Source organism: Chroicocephalus ridibundus, chromosome 7 (genome assembly GCF_963924245.1).
Source record: "Chroicocephalus ridibundus chromosome 7, bChrRid1.1, whole genome shotgun sequence".
Taxonomy (NCBI): Eukaryota; Metazoa; Chordata; class Aves; order Charadriiformes; family Laridae; genus Chroicocephalus; species Chroicocephalus ridibundus.
In genome coordinates, this window is record NC_086290.1 from 3120919 (window position 1) to 3144117 (window position 23199).

A 23199-nucleotide genomic window follows, 5' to 3' on the forward strand; every position below is an offset into this window, starting at 1 on the left:
AATATAATCCAGGCTTCAGCCTGCCAAAAAGGGGAGGAAATTTATGGCTCTGGTTTCACGCAAAGCCCTTCTTTTCTGTCAAAGGGCTATTTTATTTATTTTGCTCTGTTTGCTGCTTCATAAAGAGAATCGTTGGCACAACCGCACATTTTGAAGAGAGGTGCACTGAAAAGCAGCAGAACAAGTACCAGGCCCGTGATAGTCTTGTGCTGTAGCTCCTGCCAGCCATGGCTCAACCTCCCTCAGCAGGGACCACGATTGCAAACGGGCACTAAAAAAGGTTGTTCTCTGCCCCGGTGCTGCAGTTTGAAGAGAGACAGATGCACGTCATAGTAGTCACATTTTTTTATTTTAACTTTCTGGGGGAATAGGGGAGAAAGAGTATACATTTGTATTTGTACAATATTTAACAATCACTTTATTGAGGGCTGGGGGGGGGGGGAAGGGGGGGTTGGTTTGTTTTCAGTACTTGCAGAAAAACAGCAAGTACCTTTTGACAGTAGTACAACAACCTGTGCCCAAAACACTGACAAATACAAAGAGTAAAGTTAAAATAATTGCTTACCAAAATCTTGAGAGGTAACGAATAGTATATGGACTGAAACGGCATTAAAAAAATAAAAAAAAAAAAAAAAAAAAGAGAAGTACTGCTGGTTGAGTATCTGAGGTAAATGATGTTCCATCAAGGATGCTACTTGAATCGTTTTGCCCGTGAACGTCTATTGCAGCTTTCTGCATTTTGTACCAAGTGTTCCTAATAAAAGTAAATGTATTAAAAAAGGTTTAAAAAAGAGAAGCTGGAAAAAGAGCAACCGGTGACCCTATTTCTTCTGTCAAATGCTAATATGAACAGGAAATGTCTTATTACTGTCTGGTTACATTTTAGTTAGCGCACCGAAAGTTGGTACTTGGACACTACACCCGCTTTTTCAGTCAGAGGGAAGGTAGAAGCGGTGATTTCAGTCCTCGCGGGGCAGTCCCAGGATCCCGCCCCCAGTGACAGCACCACTCCAACAACTCCAGCAGCTCAGAGGCACGGACTCCACTCCAAAACGCTACGGGACAAAGGATGCGGTACAGGTACGTCTCCCTCCCTGACACAACGGAAAGAGTAAAAACCTGGGGAGGCCGAGAAGCTGAGCTGCCTCAGCCTTTGAGCAGGCTCAAGCTGAAGTTAAGAGCAAGGGACCAGCTGTCCCTCAGAGCCACAGGAGCTCGCACCCACCTGCCACCCCTGCGGGACACGAAGGGACCGCGGTCACTGCCTGCGGTGAATAATGCCAAAGGGTTTCTACCAGCATCGCTCCTAGAACCCTGCCCTCGGTGACACATGCAGCGCTGCGGCTCAGGCATCTCCTCAACCTCCACACTTAATGCTCCACAAGTAAAACAAAAATCCACCTCGGAATGCCCTGCGAGAACAGCTGTGCCACAACAGCTCCGGGGGGGTTATTTCTACCAATTAAAAAGCATTGATGCTATCACCATCCTTCTCACAGCTAGGCTAAACCACGCTGTTAAGAGCCAGGCAGCTGGGAGCAGGACAATATTTAAAGCATCGGGGGCATCCAAGGGCAGGTTCAGAACATGCAGACAAGTTTCCCTGGTGCCCCGTGCCCTTTGTGGCATCAAAGTGTCTGAGCCACACTGGAGTCCCCCCCGGCTTGGCTGGGAGAACCCACGGGAGCAGAGGTTTTAAGGGGTAACACCCAAGTGATGCACATTTTATACGTGACTAATTTTTGCACGAACACCACATTATGAAACCACCTGTGTTTGCCCCGTTTTTGCTAACAAAGGGGTTACAGCTCCCGGGGAGCATGGAGCTCTTCAGGGAAGTACCAGTGGATTGGGATTTGTTCATGTCCTGCTGTGCACTAACTCAGGGCCCTGGATTAAAAATGGAGGCAAACCAAAAGTGTCAATAAAAGAAGCGGCCAAAAAATTAAGATTTCTTTCTTTTTCTAGCCAAGCCGCCCACCACCGAGCTGCGCCTACAGCCCCAGCCACCCTTCAGAGCAGGTTCCTCGGGCACCAAGGTGAGCAACAGCAAGACACCAGCCACAACCACACTGGCACTGCCAGAGCCTTACTCCCTCCCTGCCGAGAGCCTCTGGGTTATCCCACACGTCTCTTATTGTTCCCAGAAAGTTCACACGTAAAACCGAGGGTCTCTCCTGGCTGTACAGGTCAGTTATCAAGGTAACACTGACAGCGAGCTCCTCCTTGCAACGTTAAAAGCTTCTTTCCAAAGACGTTGAACACATGGGTGTAAAACCAAAGAAAAAAAAAACGCGAGAACACGCAGCGTACTACCAGCGAGTGGCGGTTCTGGACTCCCGAGCTTTATAAAAATGTATTTTCCTTGGAAATTTGTGTAAAGGATCAAATAAACGCAGTGAAACAGTACTTGGGAGAAGCACTTTGGCACCTACCTCCCAGTCACTCTGTAAGCAGAAGAGAAGGCATGGCGCTCCCTAAACTCAAGAGAATGTGGGAGTTGGGAAAGCAATGTCACTGCTTTTCCTCATTTCCTGCGCGTCTGTGCTACGGCCACTGTATTCGTTACCTCTAACCAGTCATTGCATATTCTGAGTTGTCAGCGTTAACTAAATCATCCCTGAAATTTGTAAGCATTTATAATCTGAAATCTGTGGCAAGAATTTTCCGTGTGATTCTGGGATAACCCCACGTCTCTCAGACGTGAATTAGGACTCGGATGAGATGGCACCGACGCTGTCAGCAGAGGGAAGCTGCAAGTCTCGGAGCAGAGAGGAAGGAATGGGGGTAACTGAGCTTCCTGAGCTGATCCTGAAACAGTGATACAGAAGCCACTGCTTAGTGAAACAGAACGCGCTAGGCAGACCTTGTCACAAACATAAATAGGAAAAAGACTTTTGTTTTTTTTTTTAAAAAAAAAAAAGAACAAGAAATCAGAGCTTTCCAGTGTCATAGCTCACAGAAAATTTAAAAAAAAAAAAGTCATGCTTAAGTTTTCAAATATTCCTCAGACACAGCAAACCTAAATAGTATTCAGTTAAATAAATGTATGAGAGATTCTGGGAAATGGAGGTAAGAGAAAAGCTTTAAACTAAAAGAGGAAGGAAAATTTTGTTTCAATAAACAGCACTTTCTTTTTTTCTTTTATACACAACAAGCTAGTACAAGAAAAGGCTAAAAACACTGCTTTAGGAATGGCCATTTACTGTTGGCATGAAGCATAGCTTACCCTTTTTAAATAACACAGTGAATTTGAAATACATCATTTACAAAACATGGATCAATTTATTATTCAAATTTCGTTAGTGTTGTCAATCTCATAATTTAGCAGAGGTGGAACTGAGGTATACCTTGTTGAGGGAGGTTAAGTAATACTTGGAAGCCTCTTTGCTATATCCCACTTGATTACTTTTGTTTATGTACACGGAACAGCAGCACACTAAACATTCACAAGCTGTGTCATATTGGCATTACAATAGTCATTTTTATAAACAACAGCAAATGCAATAAAAACAAGTTACCCTTTTTTTTTTTTTAAATCTGAAATGAAATGTTTGATTTAAAAAAAATAACAGTAGTTCATTTAAGGAATTAGTCTCTTCTGACAGGTATTAAGAAATCTGATGTCAGTTTTTAAAACGCCTGATTAGCCGGTGCGGGTCCGCATTCTTCATTTAAGTTCCTTAACAGCACGGTATCGTTTCTCGGTCACACGTCCTTCGGGTGTAAGCAGGGAATGCCAAAAGTCTCATGGATCCATGTTGGGGAGCAGGAATGGGGGGGAAAAAAAAAGGGAAACCACCTCGTGATGATGTTCCGGAGAGACTTACCGCTCTTGTCACCCAGAAAACAGTAACGACGTGAGCATCCGTCAGCTTTAGCAGCTCCAGCGAAGAGTCCTGGCGGTCAGGTACGTGACCAGTGCAACTATCATAGACTGGATTCTTTGGGAGGAAAGTCAACGTTTGTCACCATTGTGACCACAGTCACGATGTCCTCTGTCGTTATAATGTTAGTTAATTTTTGCATCTGAATAATCCGTTCTTCTACGCAACCCGCTGACAGCCTGGCTTCCGCATCGTGATCCCAGCATTCCTCTATGGTTTCACAAAGCATCGCCATTCCCTGCGAGAAACAGCCCAGTGAAAATCACCGTACGCAGAGGTACAGCAAGTCCTATGAAGGTGGCGTCACCAAGCAATTCTAACTCCTAACAAGCTGCATTTTAAGGTACATCTATCAAAATTTTAACCCTTCTGTCAAAGAGGAAGCCGTGGCAGATTTGTTGTGGCACTTAGCGTGCAATGCTCGGCTTCACATCTTACTTATTTTGCACTATTTAAACAATATAGACAGCAGCGAGCAAATCCTTTTCACCACACGAAGTTACAGTCTGCTGGCAAAGCTCTCACCGCAGAAGTTCAGTTCTTCAGTCGCCACATGAAACTCCAATGAAAATCAAACGGCAGAAAAGGGGATTTCTGTCTGACAGCAGTTAACTGCTCACCCAAGTAACACCGAGCTAATACGGCAAGACGCTGATTGCAAGGAGCAGATGGTAACAGGCACTCATTTTTCTTGCAGACAGACAGCGTCATCTATTGTTCCTAACAACCCGCTTTTTTAAAAACCAAAAAGAAAACGACAAAAAGCAAAATAAAACCAGTGCTAGGAATGAGCAGCGGCGTTACTGCAAGTCTCCAGCCACAAACTAGAGCAGGAAAACAACTCCTCCTGAACTGATCCCAGAAATTTCTCAGACAACGCTTCTTACCCATGTTACTACGGTCAGTTTGTAGCATTTCTGTAGGAAATCAAGACTAATATTTCTTACATATATTTTTAACACGTGCATTCAGAATTAACTCTCAAGAATATCCTCTTTCACTGAAAAAGATCACTCACTTCCACATCACTCCCAATGAGAGAGAACATTTTAAGACTAAGAACGTGTTAGTTTACAGGCCATTTGATTCTTGCCAGAATTATCGAATTCTTCCAAAAAGACAGTATCACGAACACAACTCGGGATTAACAGAATTTGAAACCCAAATCGCGGCAGAACGTTGAAGCACGTGGGTGTGTAATTACTTACAGAATGTTTTTGCCAACACTCTCTTAGAACAGGTCTCTTCTTTTTGTGAACTACAACTTCCTGCATGTCTTCCAGGGAGGGATGCTGGCCGATTTCTTCTTCAAATGGCAGCATGTACTCATCTACTGGGCCTACGGATAAAAAAAAAAAGTTAAACCACCAATTTTGCTTTAAAAAAAGAGAAGAAAAAAAAATAAGAACAATCTCTTAGCAATGTAGTCCATAATCAGAATCTTAGGGAGCAGTTTGCTCTCTGTCGCCATTGAAAGCTCATCCCACGACAGGTTAGCAGCAAGCGGCAATTAGGATTTTAATGAAGCAGCAGAAGCATTTTCAGCAGGTAGAAGCCTTTGCTCTGCTGCGTGTGGCAGCCGAGCACAGCTCCCGGCCTGGCTCCTTTGTCACCAAAACCTTCCAAGCACAAGGGCCGAGGGAGGCTCTCACATCCGCCAGCTTCTCCGCTGCCTCCTCCACCTCCGCAGAGCTTTGGTGAGACAAATCCTCCCCCGCTCCCCAGCCTGCTGGCGCTCTGGGCGTCTGGTCACCAGTGCCCCAGCGCCACTTGGGAACGCTGGCAATGCCACGTGCACTGCAAAAAGCCAGCTCGTGATAGCAACCGCCGCATCCCTCTGCGAACGCTTCCTCCTCCAGTCCCCACAGCCCAGGATGGCAGTACCTGTGTCGAAGGCTAAGTGTAACAGCTGTCCTTAACGGAATCCGAGGGACAAACTTTGTATCCTCAACTATAGATTACAGAGCTACAGATCATCTAATTATACGTTACTGTAACACATATTTTGTGCTCTCAGATCAAAGGGCTGAAATAGGAGGCAGGGGAAGCCAAAAGAGCTGAAGGGTACGGGACAGAGGAGGCCAAGGAGGATTCGTGAAACACAGCAGGTGCCTTCTGGAAAAAATAAACCCAACCCCAACAGATTTGCAGAGAGAAAAACAGCAGCCGTGACTGCAGAGCTACACAAAGCTGTGACTGAGGAAGGTGCTTTCCTTCACCGATGTCTCCTTTACAGCCTGGAAGAACCACCACACCTGCCAGAGAGACCTACCGCACGCTCCCAGTAAGATTTAGGTATGTTTTACAGTACACCGAGGCACGAAAAATCGATACAGAACGTGGGGCTGCCTCAGAGACCTGTGCGAGGTTGTGTCGATCCTGTTAGTAAACAGCTTCACATTTTTAAAAGGGTAAAATCTCCCCAGTGGCTTCTGCTCCGCGAGGAATGACTGAAGCAGAAAAACACCACTTGGAGCAGAACCGCTCTGCGCAGCCACGCGTGGTCGGCTGAAATCTCCCACGTCTCGGCTTTTTCCATGGGTGTCCGTCCGCTGCAGCTTTAGGACAAACGGCATCACTAGCCCCACTGAAACCCTCAGATTTACTCCGCTGAATTCAGCTGCCCTAAAGACTGCACTAAAAATGCAACTTTCTCCCGAACGTTTTTAAGCCTTGTCTTTTGTCTTTTTCTTCATTAATCCTGACTTGCTCTGGACACCCAAAAGAGACCTCTGTTTACAGAATTTAAAGAATAGTATGCATACTGGAAAGAGGGTATCCGATATCTTTTCTTGATAGTTTAAAAATTGGATCCAATGGTTTCTTTGAGAAAAACAACCGTGGTGGACCCATAGCCACCACAGTATCAGCTGCAGATGCCTCTGACGTTACTGTATTTTCCATCTCTAAGCTATTAACTATTAATTAGAAATCCTGACACCTATATGAGCTGAACCAATGTTACATTAGGGACAGCGAGAGACAGAGGGCAGGGAGGCACTGAACTTGGATGGCAGATTCACTCTGGTGCCTGTGGCTAAACCAGAACCAGGGACTTTCCTACATCTCCGATACCGGAGAGAGCTGACCCCGACACACTGACAGCGGTTCACCACGACCCAGGACGGGCCAAGGTGGTCTCCTGCAGATGCTCAAGAGCAGCTAGAAGATTATTAACTGCTTCCATGCTCTTTGTAATAACATGTTGACCTATGAAAGTTCTTCAGGTCTTTTGGCCTTGTATCCCCTTAGCACACTGGGAAGAGATCTCTGACACTGGGAAGGGTTCACACACATCTCCCACAGGCAGCACTAAACGGCAGGTCGGATCCTGATGCCGAGGTGCGCAGCAGAAGACATCCCTTTCTCAGCAGGTGCTGGTGGGGTATCTTTGTGACCAAGGTTAGTCTAATCTGAGCTTTTGTTTATGAAAGGAAGCAATACTTCAGGCTAAATTCATTGGCAACGAGACCGTCAGGCTGAATTTGGAACAAATCAATCGTATGAGGTTAGGAGTTCCATAGTAATTCTCTCTTTTCTTTACCATGATGAGATAAGAAATGCAAGAGGTAGCCATGCATCAGAAAATTTTTGCCTGGGATGCCAGATATTGAAGAGACTAAATTATCAAGTGACTACACGATGTTACTGCTTCATGTGTTTCCCTACAAGACTACCAACCTTACTAAACTATTACAGACATAGAATCTACCTTCTAATTTTTTTTTTTCCTTTAAATACACCTCTCACAAGTTACATCAAGTATTGCCAGAGACCAAAAATGCTGCTTACCATCTGAGGCGGTACAGCGCGATGCCAATTCCCAGAGGACTAACCCCATGGCGTACATATCTATTCTCAGAAACGCATCCCTTTGGAAGTTTATAGCACCTTCTAGTACCTCGGGAGCCATATACCTGCGTGTACCGACCTGGGAAGACAGGAAAGGAGAACAGATTTGTACACTAAATCAACACGACCACAATTCCCACTCCAGCTGGTGCCGATTACAGTAACACCGTAGATGAGTACTGTGTTTTGTCAAAGATTGAAGCTAGCCATGGTTATCCTTGCGTAGGGCTACATCTTGTACGCTTATATCCAACAGATAAGAGGAATGAGAGACAGTCATGTAGACTGGCCGCTATAAAGGACACTTAGGAAAACCAGAATATATTTTAAAGTAACACATTTGCATAATAATTCAACATATTTGTCACTGCTGTTCCTTGTCTTCTTCCACATTACAGGAAAGCCACTACGCTTTTTTTTCATGTCAGAAGAAGTATTACAGTTTAACACAGGATGTGAAACTTGCTTGTTTCTTCCCATGACAGCAGCAGTAATAAAAACACCAAAGGAAGACTAGCTACTGAAGTGCAATTTACACTGAGAAAGTTATATGAAATCACTTAGACAAAGCTGGCCGTTAAATGAAAATACCCCTTCTTTTTGGCCACATTCAACGATGAAATTATGTCACCCAAATAAATCAGAACTTGTACGATGTCTCAACAAGATCTGCTCCACTATTTAGACCTCCATGGTAACTGCTGTTTCTCTTAAGCAGCGTTACTGGGGGGTTTATAATCTTACTGTGGGGATTTTGTCACTCAACCATAAACTGTGAAGTTCTGCCTAAAATAAATACATTTCATTTTCCAGAAACTGTAATGCTCTAAGCTCAAGCTTGTTATTTTAAAAGTACATGGTACGAAACCAGTTCCGTGCTGTACAGCAAGTGTCACACACTGGTGTCACTTCAGGAAAGGCACTGTTGGCAGATCAGAAGGTTAGAAAGTGGCTGCCAGTACCACTCCTCAGTCCCTGAACAGTCTCTCAGACCAATCAATAAAATACAGCAAGACTGCTCTTTTTGGTCCAAATCCGCTAGTAAGGATGAAAATAAGAGGTGCCACGTAATGCAATGGGGGAGAAAGGCTGAGATCTGTAATTATCTAAAGAATTGTTTAATTTTTAGCCTGAGAGAAGAAAGCATGAATTACCGCATTCCTTAAAGGTCCCTGAAAACAGGGTCAATAATAAAGTATCCTGTGCACGAGGAATGCCTAAACTATCCACTTCCATTCACATGCAGGTAACAGTTGTATCGTTTATGTAAATAAAAATCAGTATTTACCTGTCCATGTGTATCCCCTGCAGACTTTCCAGCCTCAAACTTTAAAGCTAGACCGAAATCAGCAATACAAGCTGTAAGATTATTTTTCAGCAGCACATTCTTGCTTTTGATGTCCCTTTCAAATTAAGGAAAAAAAATAATTAGAGATCTAGAACATGAAATAGCACATAAAGTTCTGAGGAAAAAGTAACATAATAAAACAACATTATAATATGAAAGGCAAGAAAACTGTAAAGAAGCAGTCCATTTGAACAGCAGAAGAATAACGATAAAACCTAGAAATACACTTGCACACCTTTATTCTTACGGAAACATGCGAGACAGCAACTGGAATTATCATTTTATACTTAGTTTTAAGCACATGATACAACACGTAGGATACAGAAATAGAATAAAAATGTAGTTACTGCATGCTTTAATTACCACTACATTTTGTTTGTTTAAATAATAGGAAAGAAAACAATTTGAAAAATGACTCTCGATTGTTTCTAACAAGGAGATACCCATTTTCCCGCAGAAACAAGAGATGCTGGACTGGATCCAGGGGTTCCATCTGCCCCGTGCGCACCGCTCCCCCTCCCACGTTTTACCATCGGTCAAGCAGTTCAGCTCACGAAATTCCAAATTCTGCAGAATTTGCATTTCTTTCTCTACACCTATCTTCGAGTTTGGTTACCATATCCTTTCAGCTCCCTACTCCTATTAATAGCTTTCCGTACCTGCCTCATTAAACCCCCAGCAATTACACTCCACAACAGACAGAACACTTACAGCATGTTTCTGTCTGAAGGCATCCACTATTATTTAAAGTTACATACGTAAGCGTTCAAGTTGTTTCAAATAGCTACAATGCCAGTTATTTCATATACTGCAGAGGATACTTAAATAACTAACTGTATAAAAATGAATTTATTGTATTAACCACGATCACCATGCCAAGTTCTACAAGCCATCAGCTAGATTTTTGCTTAGGCTGCCCAGATCCTTCTTACGAGGCTCTCAATCATGGATGGAAGGAAGATATCACAGAGCAATTACGTGAATACACTTCCGATCCATCCACACTTCATATCCTTTACCTCAACGTTAAATACCAACCGTCACCTGAGACTATTTTACATATACTCTACCTATGTGAGATGGCAGGTTTATGTCCATCTTTTAGCCCTGGTATGTCCTCGTGAAGATAAGCCAAGCCTCGAGCCATAGTTTGAGCGATGTGACACAGCTCATTCCAAGAAACCACGTTAGCCTTGAGGAAGTCGGTTAATGAACCCTGCACAGCAAAAAAGAAAAACAATTACAGCATCAATTTAATTCTCATCTACTCATAAAGGAAACTTCTAGATGGCCTCCATCATTAAAGAACACGATATGCCTATCTGCCTTTCTCCGTTTTCTGACAGACCGTATAATTACACACATACATATGCAATCAGCTGCTCGTTTAAACACCACAGCATTAACCTTAGCATCATCTCCAGTCCGTGAACAGGATCAAGATGCATCTCCACATCACCTCAATGGCAAACAGCGCAATGAACTCCAGTTTGGGTGGCACCTGCCGATGAACTACGCTTAACGGTCAGCGTCAGAAAGGGGAGCTAGACTTAGGATATTGAAGTTCTTTACAAAGCCAAGCCTGCTTTTACCAGGGTGATTTATAACCTTCCAGGCACAGGAAATGACAGGTTAGATTCACCTTCAAGAATCCTGCTGAGCTGTGTGTGCCCGTTCCCTGAGACCTTCCATGGACAGTCTAAGTCTTTCTTTTCTTACGGACCAGCAACAGTCAACACCAGTTTCACACTACAGTTTCAGCGTGAAATAAATACTTTCAGTAAATACAAAGAGATAAAGCTAGAATCTAGTCAACATAAAGCTCTTCTCTTCAAACTCACTCCTACAGCCCACTATATATTTTTTTCCACGGATTTGCACATTATCCAGTTTGTGAGATGTCACCGTGGCACATCACTGTGTAAAAAGCCAACACAAAAGGGAAAAATAAACAAAGCACTGTCAAAGTGTAGAGGCTACACTTTAAAAATAAAATAAGAAATTTGTGTTTTCCATCAGGGTCACCTCAGGTGCCATCTTTCCAACAGTTAAAAAGTTTTTTTTAAAACTCTTAGACAAAAAAAAAAAATCAAACAAAAATGGCAATACCTTTCAAAAGACAAACTAGTTTGAGATTATCTATTTGATCATGAAGATCTGTCAAAAATTTTCATTAGTTGGATAGTTTTAGTCTTCTAAATTATTAAAGCAGAGGCATAAGTGGGACAAAAATGCCAGAATGAAGAATATAACATTCAATATTGGAAGTATTAAAGCATTAGCATACCCATATTGTACAGATCTGTGTTTTCTTAGATCTGCTACAGGTACCATCGTCCTCATGCCTCTCTGCCCATGCCAGTGCTACGTTTAAGTTCAGGGCTCTTTTTGCTCTTTATACTTCCATTTGTGACAGTCACATGCATTAAAAAAACCAAAACGAAGTGGACAAAATAAAACCGTGAACATATTCTTAATGACATACACTTATGTGCCTTATTGTGGTTGTCACAATCTAATTGATACAGATGACTTCATTCTTATAGAGACAAATGAGCTAACACACGGGAAACAAAAATAAAACACCACAATCTTTGCAAGATGGAGTTTGTTTAATCCAGGCAGGTTTTAGATGGGGATATTCAAAACCACATATTCTAAAAAGCAAAAAAGTAGAATAAATGTGTGTGTTTTCTAAAACTCCTCTATTAAGTAACAACTGATGACAACTTTCTCAGCTGGCTGAAAATAACTTTAAACAAATTCGTATCCAATGAAAAGAAATAAGCTAAGAGGAAGCAAAAACTATGTTAAATTTTATGTCTTAACTGTCTAAAAGTTCACATTCATGACAAGTTTTAAGGCTGTTCTTCCTCTACCATAACCTTAGAAAAGAGAAACACTGAGAACTAAAGATACCTTTTCGTGAAATGCTGTGATTAACCAGAGATCGACGTCGATGCTGGTGCCTCGCTTCTCCGCGCCGATGAACTGCAAGATATTGTCATGCTTCATTCCGGGTAAACTGTAGATTTCATATTCGTTCTGCCACGACTGTTTGTCCTTTAAACAAGGGAACACATCAAACCAAGTTCATACCACGATAATAAGAGGTACTTTCCCCTGATAGAAGTTTCCTCCTACAATTTACTGTGCATTTGTAAATGACCTGTAGATTAAAAACTAGGGGGTTTTTGGCAATACAGGATTTACTATCTAAAGGAAAGAAAGCATGGTCTATACTGTTAACATTATGAAGCTCACTATTTTAAAGTTACAAATGTTTAGCCTAATGACTATTTTTATGCTACAAACTACTGACCTGACAGATACAGAAATAGGAAAAGCTGTCTTTCCTCATACATATTACATATTCACGTAGAGTGGAAAACTATCTGAAAAGCTTAAGTTTGTTGTAAGCAAACATCAGGTATCGAAAACAACATCGACCATCACGGACAGGAACCGGGAACACAAAGCTGTAGATTAGCACTGGAGTCTGCAAATTATTACGACTTCTTTAGTCTTAAGAGCATGATTCAATTTTTATGTTTTATTAATCTACAAAAAGCCCATAAAATAGGGTTTTCCCCTATTTTAGGGAAATAGGTTTTCCTTCATTAAAAATAACGAACAGTGTCTCAGATTTCATTTGTTGTGCTGATGGCTGAAACCAGCCTAAATACATGCTATTTCTAGTAGAATAAGAACCTACAGATGTATTTGCTCAGCAAGTCACCACTTGGTTAATCATCAGGCAACACAAGCACATTTCTTCACCTCCAGCAGCAGTGGGTGTTTTTAATTAATGTAAAATCTATCCTAATATCACTGTGTATGATCTCTATGTATTCTTTAACTAGACTGGATCTTAAAATTATGAGTACAGTCTATCCTGAAATATGTCTTTCAGAGGGTACCTGCTGGGAAGTAAATATTGTTTCACTTAATTGAGGCATATTTTGTTGGAACAATCACCTTATGGGTTTGCATTTCAGGACATTCCTTCCAAGTACAATTTAATTTGAAAAATATTAACACCAGCTTAACAAATTCTCTCCATCAACTGATGGAGAGATGTGCAAGAGCTGCTTAAAACTATTCAAACCAAATATGTATTTTTATTACTAGAAACATACAAAAGTTTCACAGAATTCATGTTTCAGTAATATGTTTGCTGCATTAAAATACTTATTTGAATTCAGTAAAACTCCACCTGCACATTTTTCAGCCCAAGACATTTCCTGCATTTAAGAATTTCCTTAAGCTATCTAGATTTACAGTAGATGTTGAAAATTCTCTAAAATAAAACCCCCATATTGGGGCTAGGAAAAGCTGGTTTAGCGTTACAACATCACAAGCAACACCGGACACTAAGAACTTTTGCTTACCTGAATAGGGAATATTTTGACCGCAACGTACTCGTTTAGCAGTTGAGCTTTCCATACACATCCGAATCTCCCCCTGGCTTTGATCTCTAGCAACTGCAATGGCTTCAAACCCATCAACGGTGAAGGTGGTGGTGGCCCAGGATCCTGAAATCGGGTTAAAAGCATTGATTAATTTTGTTATTACATGTGCTATCTATGATGACAGCACTAGAAATAAAGGCTTGTGAACCTGAAGAGACTTGGTATCACATACCCACCCTCCTTGCAACAAATTCCCCCAAAACAAACCAGAAACAAAACAGCAACCCTTTTCCACAGGAAAGAAAAACGAGACTGTAAAACATGCTCAGAATTCATGTGCAAGCAACAGCGTGACAACGGCTACTGAATCAATCCGTCTAACCAGGTGTACAAGCACAGCAGAAATTAAGGAGTAAAGATAACCAAGCTTTACTTGTTACTTTTTGAAATGACAATTAAAATGAGCACCTTCAATACACTGAAGGATTGGTTGGTTGGTTTGATGTAACATGTGACCTGTTTAATCCCTTAGCTCAACGGCCTGGTGACTTGACCCCACCCAGCCACAAAGTCCCTTTCCCCGTGACTGTCGCTGCAGGCCCTGGGCCGTCAGGTGGGAAGCAGCAGAAGATACGTCCACCAGCAACCGGGGCTGGGGCAGCAGCGCTGAGCTGACGGAAAGCCCCTCACTCTGCAGTTCCCACCCACTGGTTCAGCTCTCACCAGCCATCGAGCCGACACCAGCACAGCTCCACTTCAAAAGCTCCACTGCTTACTGGGGACATAAGGTCACAAACCAATACACAGGCAGGCCACTCCACTACAAGGTCTTCCAGGACATAACGAACATTTTTTTCATTCAGAAACCACCGAACCACATGCACAGAGCAGACGTTTGGCAGAGGAAACCAAACACCATAATCTCCACAATCACACTTCCAAGCCACATGAATGGTGGTATGAGGAACCTTCAGCCTGCTGGTTCTCTTCTACTGCTCCCAACTTTTGCTAACACGGCTAGACAACATGTTACTGAGACGCAAGTACCTGGCGGCACCCCGCAAACAGAACTGGAATTAAATTTAAGAGATTATCTGGTCATATCTTACAGTACTTGTACTTTATTGAGGGGCAGCCCAACAATTCCTTTTCAAATACGAAAGCACCAGCTGGGAAGTACAACAGCAAGTGAGAGAGAGCTTCCACGCAGCTGTCCGTGTAACCACCAACCTCACTACGCATTTGAACAATTTCCCTTTCCGGGAAGGAAAATGCGACAGCTTGTGAGTACCTTGCATTTTCTGTTTTCTACATCTCTTACGTGTTCTGTATCATACACAGCATCCGAATATAACAAGTACATTTTCAACTTTATTGCCAAAGATGAGCTTCTTTCTGGGCTGTCCTTTTCTCTCCAACCTACCACGTTAAATTAGCTTGTTTTTAATTAATGTATAATCTGTCCTAATATCATTGTGTATGATCACTTTGTATTCTTTAACTAGACTGGATCTTAAATTTATGAGTACAATCTATTCTGAGATCCAGCTTTCAGAGGGTACTTGCTGGGAAGTAAATATTGTTTCACTTAATTGAGGCATATTTCGTTGGAACAATCACCTTATGGGTTTGCATTTCAGGACATCCCTTCCAAGTACAATTTAATTTGAAAAATATTAACAAATTCTTCTCAACTGATAGAGATGTGCGAGAGCTGCTTAAAACTATTCAAACCAAATACGTATTTTTATTGTTAGAAACATATATAAATTTCACCAAGTTTATAGTTCAGTAATATGTTTGCTGCATTAAAATACTTATTTGAATTCAATAAAACTCTACCTGCACATTTTTCAGCTCAAGAAGTTTTCCAGCATTCAGGAATGCAAGTACGTAAGCTTCATCCCTGCCACGAACAAATGCCTCTGCACCACAGAACATCACCCCACACACAGAGCCAGAGAAACGTGAGCTCTTCTGCCTGATCCCTGTTTTCTGCAGTAAAATAAGTAAGTTCTGGTGTGCAGTGGTCCCCAAGCAGACTTACCAATGCTGTCACCACGAGATACAGCTCCACCTTCCTCCCCCTCCTCCCCCAATTAGTTTAAAACACAATTTGTTCCTCAGTGCAAATTAGCTCAGAGAGTTGCCGATGTCAATGACAGCAGCGCGGGGATAAACTGGTGGATCACGGAGGGGGTGAGGGTGAAGGGCTGCTTTTCGTGACACTGCAGGTCTGTGGAGACCACAACACCGTACCCCAAGTCTCAATATTACATACAAAAGAATGAAACATAGAAATGAAAGGTAGGTATCGCTTTTAAACGATCTCTACACTGAGAATACAACAAAAAAAACCCACCTAAAGGCTACTGTTCAAAAAAGCCTCCAAAACATATGCTTGTCTTTATTTGTTCCCATCACAACTGTAATGCTGTTTTAAAGAACGAAAAACACTGGAGTAGTTGCTTCTACAAAATAACGAGAGTACTCAATAGTTATGTATTTGAGCACTTCAGTTAGGAACATAAAAAAAATCTCGTGCATGTTAAAGACACGTTTTCTGAACAACTGTGGGTTTAAGTATACTTTACTATTGTGAGAATGGAGACAAGGGCTTCTGTATCCAACACAGGTTTTGAGTAGTTTAAGCGCAGGAATAAAAAAAAAACATTCTCTTATGAAGCAACAAATACATCCTTCAAAAAGAACAAGTTTCATAGAGAGGCAGATTTATAGCCATTTAAAGAAATTGTAACCTAATTCCACAAATTAATAACTGTAAACGGAAATATAATGTTTGAAACTCAGATCAGAGACACGCAACAATACTATCCTCGAGAAAGTATGAAATCCTTTCACAAATATGCCAGTGATAGATGCCTGGAGTTGCTACATCAAAATTTCTGGGTTTAAAGCGGACAAACAACAATACAGAAAATGAAGTTTAAGGGTTACGTTTTCCCTCTCATGCTGCCTTTCATTCAATGTCAAAGCCCTTTAGGAGTATTTCAGGCACCAGGGAAATCACAGTCCTCCATTTGTAATAATTACAGTTAGAAATGAAACTAGAAACAAGATGCCCAAATTTACTCACAAAAGCCTACTTTAACTTGGAAAGAAAAACCCTGTTATTTTTAAGAATCCTGAGCGCTGTGCAGCATCTGGGGATTTAACATCAGGCAGAGAAGTTTTTAAAGTTGTGAACCTCGTGACTTGCCTAAATTAAGAGAACAATTTGTGGGAAGTAAACTCAAACGCCACTTTGCCTTAGTGGCTAGAACAACTCCCCTTCCTTCCCATACCCTCCACCCAAAAAAGCTGTCAGTATTCTGAAGCACACCCTATGAATTTTTTCTCAACCACCAAGGAAACAACCGCTTAATACTCCTCCAAGACTTGATGAAAAAAAGCGACAGCGTCTATCACATGAGAGAAGGCATTAACTCCTCAGTAAAAACCAGCCAGTGAAAACTCGTGTTTCTTACTTTCACATTAGATAGACCACAATGCTTTTCATGTACTCAAATTTTGTATTTCCTAGAAAATTGTGGCATTTCAAAATATTTTCCCACTACCTTAGATAGCAGCCTCCTGTGGTTCCCTGCACATTTCCCTTTCGTGCTGAAACATTTCTATGAAGTCAAAACTTCCGGCGTTCTTATGAAGAAGCAACACACACCCACACACACAAATCAAAACAAATCCTGATTTAAACCGGAAAGTATAATTGCCTTCTGTTAACATAACTAAAAAGAATAGTTTTCCAGTTTTTTTTTTTTTTTTTTTTAAACAACTTTCTTAAAATCAACAGGCATTTACTCTAAAACGACAGGTACTATTTTTACCCAGAAACATTCCTGGACAGTATTTTCAACTTGCTCTACTTCCAAGCAAAAATGTTTAACGTGCCACAGGCGTAATTATTTTTGTATAGCTTTTTAAAAATCATCTCTGTGGCGCCAAGGCTGATGATATAATGCGAGTACAGATATAATGTGGATATATTGGTCTAACAGCTTGCCACAGCTGTTAAAATATATGGGCCCAATTTCCCGTTCCCGAGCTTTCCCCGTCCCTTCCCTTGGACTGATTCTGGTGCTGGTTTGACCACACAGCAAATCAAGGCAATATGCTGTATTGCCAGAAAGCTTGTATTTATTTATTTTAAAAATCATGTTGGTTTTCTGATAATTCAGCTTTGGTTCTGGTTTTATAGCTGGGAGTTGCAGTCAGCTGTCAGGTAGCACATACTAGTCACGCCGGAAAAAGAACAGAGGGAAAATATTCATTAAAGAATGGGAACTTCCAGAAATAGGTTTCCTTTAGTGTCTTCCAGAATGGTTCTCGAGATCAGGCAGAAGCTTAACAAACACGAAACTACAAATCCATTAAAAATATGACCAACAGAAGAGACTGTTTAAAGACCCGCCCCAGCAGAGTCCGTTAGCACTTGAATTTCTCTCCAGTCACGTCTCATACGACAACTCAATCAGGTGATTCATCATGTACAACAAAGGGGAAAAAAAGACCAATTATCTGACCGGGGCTGTACATAGATGCTTTTTTCTTTCCTGACTCCAAAATATAAACAAGTTCTCAAACTTCCAGAGCACACGCAAGTTTTCTTTGTTAAATGGTGCGATATTTCCGCTTGGTTACATTTATTCTACAGATGATATTGTGACTACGGTGGGTAAGTTCTCATTGAAAGACTCTGATGACTATCTTGCCTGTTTCCTCCCCTTCCAGTTTGCGACCGGTTCATTTTCAACCAGATGCTCCGGAAAGTTAAGATCCAATTACGGTAAAAGGAGTCAGAATACTTTAATTTTGTAATTATTCTAAAATTGACTCTGTGGCTTGTATCAAGCTGCAATTCTTTTAAATGGCAACCATTTTTCTCTTTTTCCACCTCTATTTTATCATACATTGCAAACCTATTCCCCAAAGGAATAGAAATAAAGTTGATACTTGTAGGCAAGATCCTTCAGCTACTTCCCTAACTGAGATTATGCCATTTGAAGCAAAACAGTGTTACAAACAGAAGGAACTCTGATAAGCCTTTACAGATGCACGATATTCCTGTCTAACCTGCTTCGGGTGACCCTGCTTTGGCCAGGGGTTGGATTAGATGATCTCCAAAGGTCCCTTCCAACCCCAGCCACTCTGTGATTCAGGAAAATACTTAAACGGCACCATTTCCAGTTCTAAATTACTTTAACAAGACATTTCAGCTATTAATTAGAGACCTATAGACACAACGGAAATGGAGCATTCATATTACAACTCAAATCTTGACTTTTTCAATATTCGATTTAAAAGCCTAGCAATAATGACCAAGTTTCTGACTTAGCAGTTTGCAGTTACGTGTAGTTTCACAGGAGGTATCAGTAATTTAATACAAGTGAAAATAAACTTCTGGCCATTGAAAAGTCAGAATAGAGACTTAATAGTGAAAGAATATCTTCAGGCGATTTATTTCTCTGAGCTCCTGAATGACACAAAAACCCATCACACCACAAAGACCACAAACCCCAAACATGCAGAGGTGTTTCACAGGTGGAAGCTAACAAGAGATACCCAGGGACAGGACAGACATGGGCAGGACGTGCCAGTCACTTCCCGGGCATCCCACCACAGCCAGAGCCACGGTCCCAGTGGCAAAGGCCCACCGCTGCACACAGGGTGCAACACCAGTTGGAACCCACACAAACCAATCCATAGATGAAGTACCACAAAATGACTATTCCTGCCGCGTTTCAACTTGATAGCCTGAGAAACTACAGTAAATTTTAAGAAAGCTACAGACAGCAAACTAAATCTGTATTTTTAAGCCCCGCATGCTTACAAATTTCTTGTCCAAAATACTGAAAAAAAAAAATTAAAAAAAAAATGTAACTCATACCAAAGTAACTTCTTACATGTCCACAGAAAGTTCCATAATCATGAACAAACATCAATGCATCTTACCTCAATCATTATATGAAAGGCGTGCTTGTAGAGAGGGGAAAAAAACACAGGCAAAAGAAATTACTATTTATACCAAGAATGGGATGAAAAAACAGCTTGTAAGAAAAGAGACAAAAGAAATTGTTTGTGAATTAACAACAAAAATATTCATGGGGATCGCAACACTTTCTTGTACTCATAACAGATCATTTAAAATAAAAAAAAAGTCCATCATTGATATGTTAGCAAAGAAAAATGGGCAAAAAGAAAGATTATACAGACCTTTAGCTGAATGGATCTTACAATTAAAACCAGAATTGCCCATTATAGGTGTATAAACAGTCATGTTACTACAAACCAGTATATAAACATGTGCAGAAAATTAAACATCTATACAAAGAGAAGTTATGCAAACTTATTTTTTGTTATGCTCACAAGTGTACACTAGAGGGCAGCATTGTATTTCTTAAAATTCACTGTAATTAGCTAGCTGTGGAAAATGAAAACTTTTTAATGTCTAAGTTTAGTTAAACCTTTTAAACAAATAGGTCACCATATAGTAGGTCTACATTACTAAATTTAATCTATATATCTGTCACTCTAGAGGTGTAACTAGAACAAGTGAACTTGAAAACACTGTATTTAGTATATCTAAAGGGAGATTACAACATTAAAGATTCTTTCAAACAAGTCACGTGGGTTTCCAGACTGTGGAATGAAATCCATCCTAAAAACCTCAGTCCCAGAGCACTGTTACTGAAACTGAAAGCACATTTTAATGACACAAGCTTGTTTGTGTTGCCTTCACCTCTTTTTTTATTGAGCAATCTCGTTGCCACTCAAGCAGAGAAACACCAAGACACCTTTGCTCCTTCTCCTGTACTTTTGCCACGGCCATTTTCTTTGTCTTTTATAATTTGATCAGATCAATGTTGCAAGAGCATGAAATTCAAACCCTTGAAGTATTCAGCTGCCACATAACAGTGATCACCCTTTGTCTTTACTCAGGATACTACAGAGCACATGGCCAACAAGAGGCTTTTCTCTGCGCTTGAAAACTGTCTAGCACACACTTAGCATTATCTAAATAATTAATAATAGAAGGGCTGAAGTATTTCTTCAAGGCTAGATTAGCTGGAAGTCAGATTTATAAATACTGTAGTAGAGCCTGCTGCCACTGACAGAGCACTCAAGTACACTGGAGCCCAACAGGATCATTCCTCCTCTCGCCATGGTCAGCAGACCCCTGGAGATGAGCGTAACACCCACACCAAGGCTCTGAAGCAGGTTCTTGCAGGACTTGTAGAGCCTGCAAATATTTTGGGGCAATTCATAAGGAAAAACTCCACACACACACCCCGCCCCCCCAAAAAGAAACCCCAACAAACCAACCTAAACCACAAAATCACCACCTTAACTGTTTTTTGGAGTAGCTGATCATGTTCACCTTCAAATCTCTGCGAGGTGGTGGTGCCAGCAGAATGACAGCTATTCCACATATACTTAGAAAAACTACAAGTAAGATTCTGCAGCACAAACTCCACAAACCACAAGCACCGTTACTGGAAGGACTTCTCCAAGCCCCTCGTATTCCTTCGCCAGAAACAGTGGCCAAGCAAAATAAAGTATTACTCAATGTGTGAATCTGATAGGGAGCAGCTACTGAGCAGAGTACAGAAATATCTCTGTGCACTCATATTTCCACTAACTCCAGCGGTCAAAGAACTGACAATAACTGTTAAAAAAATTAAAAAGCATTGGTTGCATGAAATAGTTATTAAAACATCTTTCCTGTGGCTGTAAAAAATTTATTAGTCATTTTTGCAGGCCTGAAATTCTCCAGCTCCTGAGAATTATGTAAATTCATCAGAATAAGGAAAAAAACACATAAATCCAACCTTTTGCTCTTAGCATAATGAGAAACTGCAAACATGAAGTGCTGAGACATCAGAGTCCTCTCCCATGCCTCTGACTACTCTTCTAAGGGCACCAGCTTCCCCCAAACACTAATAATATAAGACATGCACGAAAACTTTCAAAACGGGATTTATGCACATCACAGACCTTCTGATTTTAAGATCATTGGTCTTTCCCTTCAGCCTACAGACCACGACCTCAGGCTGCAGCAGAAACGCAACAAGTATCACCAGTTTACGCAGTATCAGGCTATTACAGAAATGCAAATATGGGCTTTCTTATTTCAGGAATCAATACAACTTTTATAAATAAAACTTGGGAGCAGTTAACCCCCCTCAAAATAGCTATGATGCACACGAGTGTATATAAACACACCAACTTTCTATTTGTACTGCCCAAGAACTAATTCTAAAGGTTTTATCAGTGATTAAGGAAGTGTTTGCCATATTTGTAACCCTTTAGACAAAAAAAAAAACCCCAAGCAGATTATTTGATGTACTAAAAGTTAATTCAGAGAATAAAAACAACAAATATTTTCCAATGCCAATCACAAAAAACTTCCCGTTACTGACTACTTTCATGGGTTTTTTTCTGTGAACAAACCATTTGAGTTGCACACACACACTCGCCAAACTCCTTGGCACAGGCCTGGTGGCCTACACCAGATGTCTGAGGTCAAAGACTGCAGCAAGGAGCAGCGCTTCTTTCCTTATACGTTATCTTCCTATTGGCTTCCAACACGGAATTTGCTGTTCCACTGCCACACATGCTGTCATACGTGCAGTAAGTGGTTCAGAGTATTTCTTGCATCTGCCACTGCTAGAGATCTTTCTGTTTCATCATTATTCACATCACATTACGTGATCCTGTCTTCAATTCTGATTTCTTACAGATAAAACTGAAATATCAAACCCATGACACAGCTACAGAGACCTGTTCTTACTTGGGTGTCTTCAGGAAAGGATACGCTGAAGAAAGGCTATCATGGTATGGCAGTGAAGGCAGTCATACCAGAACTGCCATCGACCAAAACCACAGTGTTTCTTGAAGCTCAAAAAACCCTTTTGCTCAGAAGCCAGAGGGACGATCAGATCGATCTTGCTTTATATTTGCTATACATCCACGCCAATTGTTCTTAATTCTCAGTTCACATAGCCGATGACTTTGCAGGCATGGGATGCTCTCCACCTATATAGAGCCAGCAAGGTTCATCCACACAGGGCAAAATAAACCCCCAAAAATGACACACACAGAAGATTACTGTGTCAAATATAGGGAATACTGGGTGAAAACCTTAAAGAAAGTGATAAATAGAATGTTGATAATAGAAGATGTATTTATTTTTTTTAGCTCTATAATCCTCCTCTCCGAGGAGAGAAAGAAATTGTAACCTCTAGCAGCTAAGCTTGCTTTTACAGACGCTCTAATAGACAGGATCTGCCCATTTTAAGTTTTCAAATTTCTGGAAACACCAAACAGGCCTAAATCAGGGCTCTCTTGTGCTTAGTGTTAAAAAATATGAAGCATCTTTGACCCAAGTAAATTTAAAACGTCTCAGAAGAAAGCATAAAAATAGGTTATGAAGAAAAATGACATTATGTGAATCTGTAAAGCCTTTTTTTTTTTTTTTCAACCCTCTCAACATATGACTCTTATTTTAAAAACACCACAAAACAAAAAAAGCAACCCTGTGATCCAATAAGATATTCATAACTCGGGCACTCAACAAAAAGTACAAGAGGTTAATCTCTCTTTGCACAGTACGGATGGAAAATGTTGGGAGCCACAGCTCTGTGAACTGATAAAACCCCGAAGTGTTACTTGTGTCAGT

General features: G+C 41.0%; 1 protein-coding gene across 2 annotated transcripts in view; it reads right to left on the reverse strand.

Moving 5' to 3' along the window:
* Positions 1–327: 327 nt before the first annotated feature.
* ACVR2A (activin A receptor type 2A) overlaps positions 328–23199 on the reverse strand; it is a 68566-nt gene continuing 45694 nt past the window's right edge. Inside the window, exons 5-12 of one of the 2 annotated variants that reach the window (XM_063340659.1) lie at positions 19473–19496; positions 13479–13622; positions 12007–12150; positions 10158–10303; positions 9028–9142; positions 7680–7818; positions 5096–5226; positions 328–4125 (exon numbers count right to left, since the gene is read on the reverse strand). In XM_063340659.1, coding sequence (XP_063196729.1) covers positions 3931–4125; positions 5096–5226; positions 7680–7818; positions 9028–9142; positions 10158–10303; positions 12007–12150; positions 13479–13622; positions 19473–19496 — 1038 coding nt within the window. In that variant the 3' untranslated portion in view covers positions 328–3930. The remainder of the gene's footprint in view (positions 4126–5095; positions 5227–7679; positions 7819–9027; positions 9143–10157; positions 10304–12006; positions 12151–13478; positions 13623–19472; positions 19497–23199) is intronic. The other variant, XM_063340660.1, reaches the window with a different exon arrangement.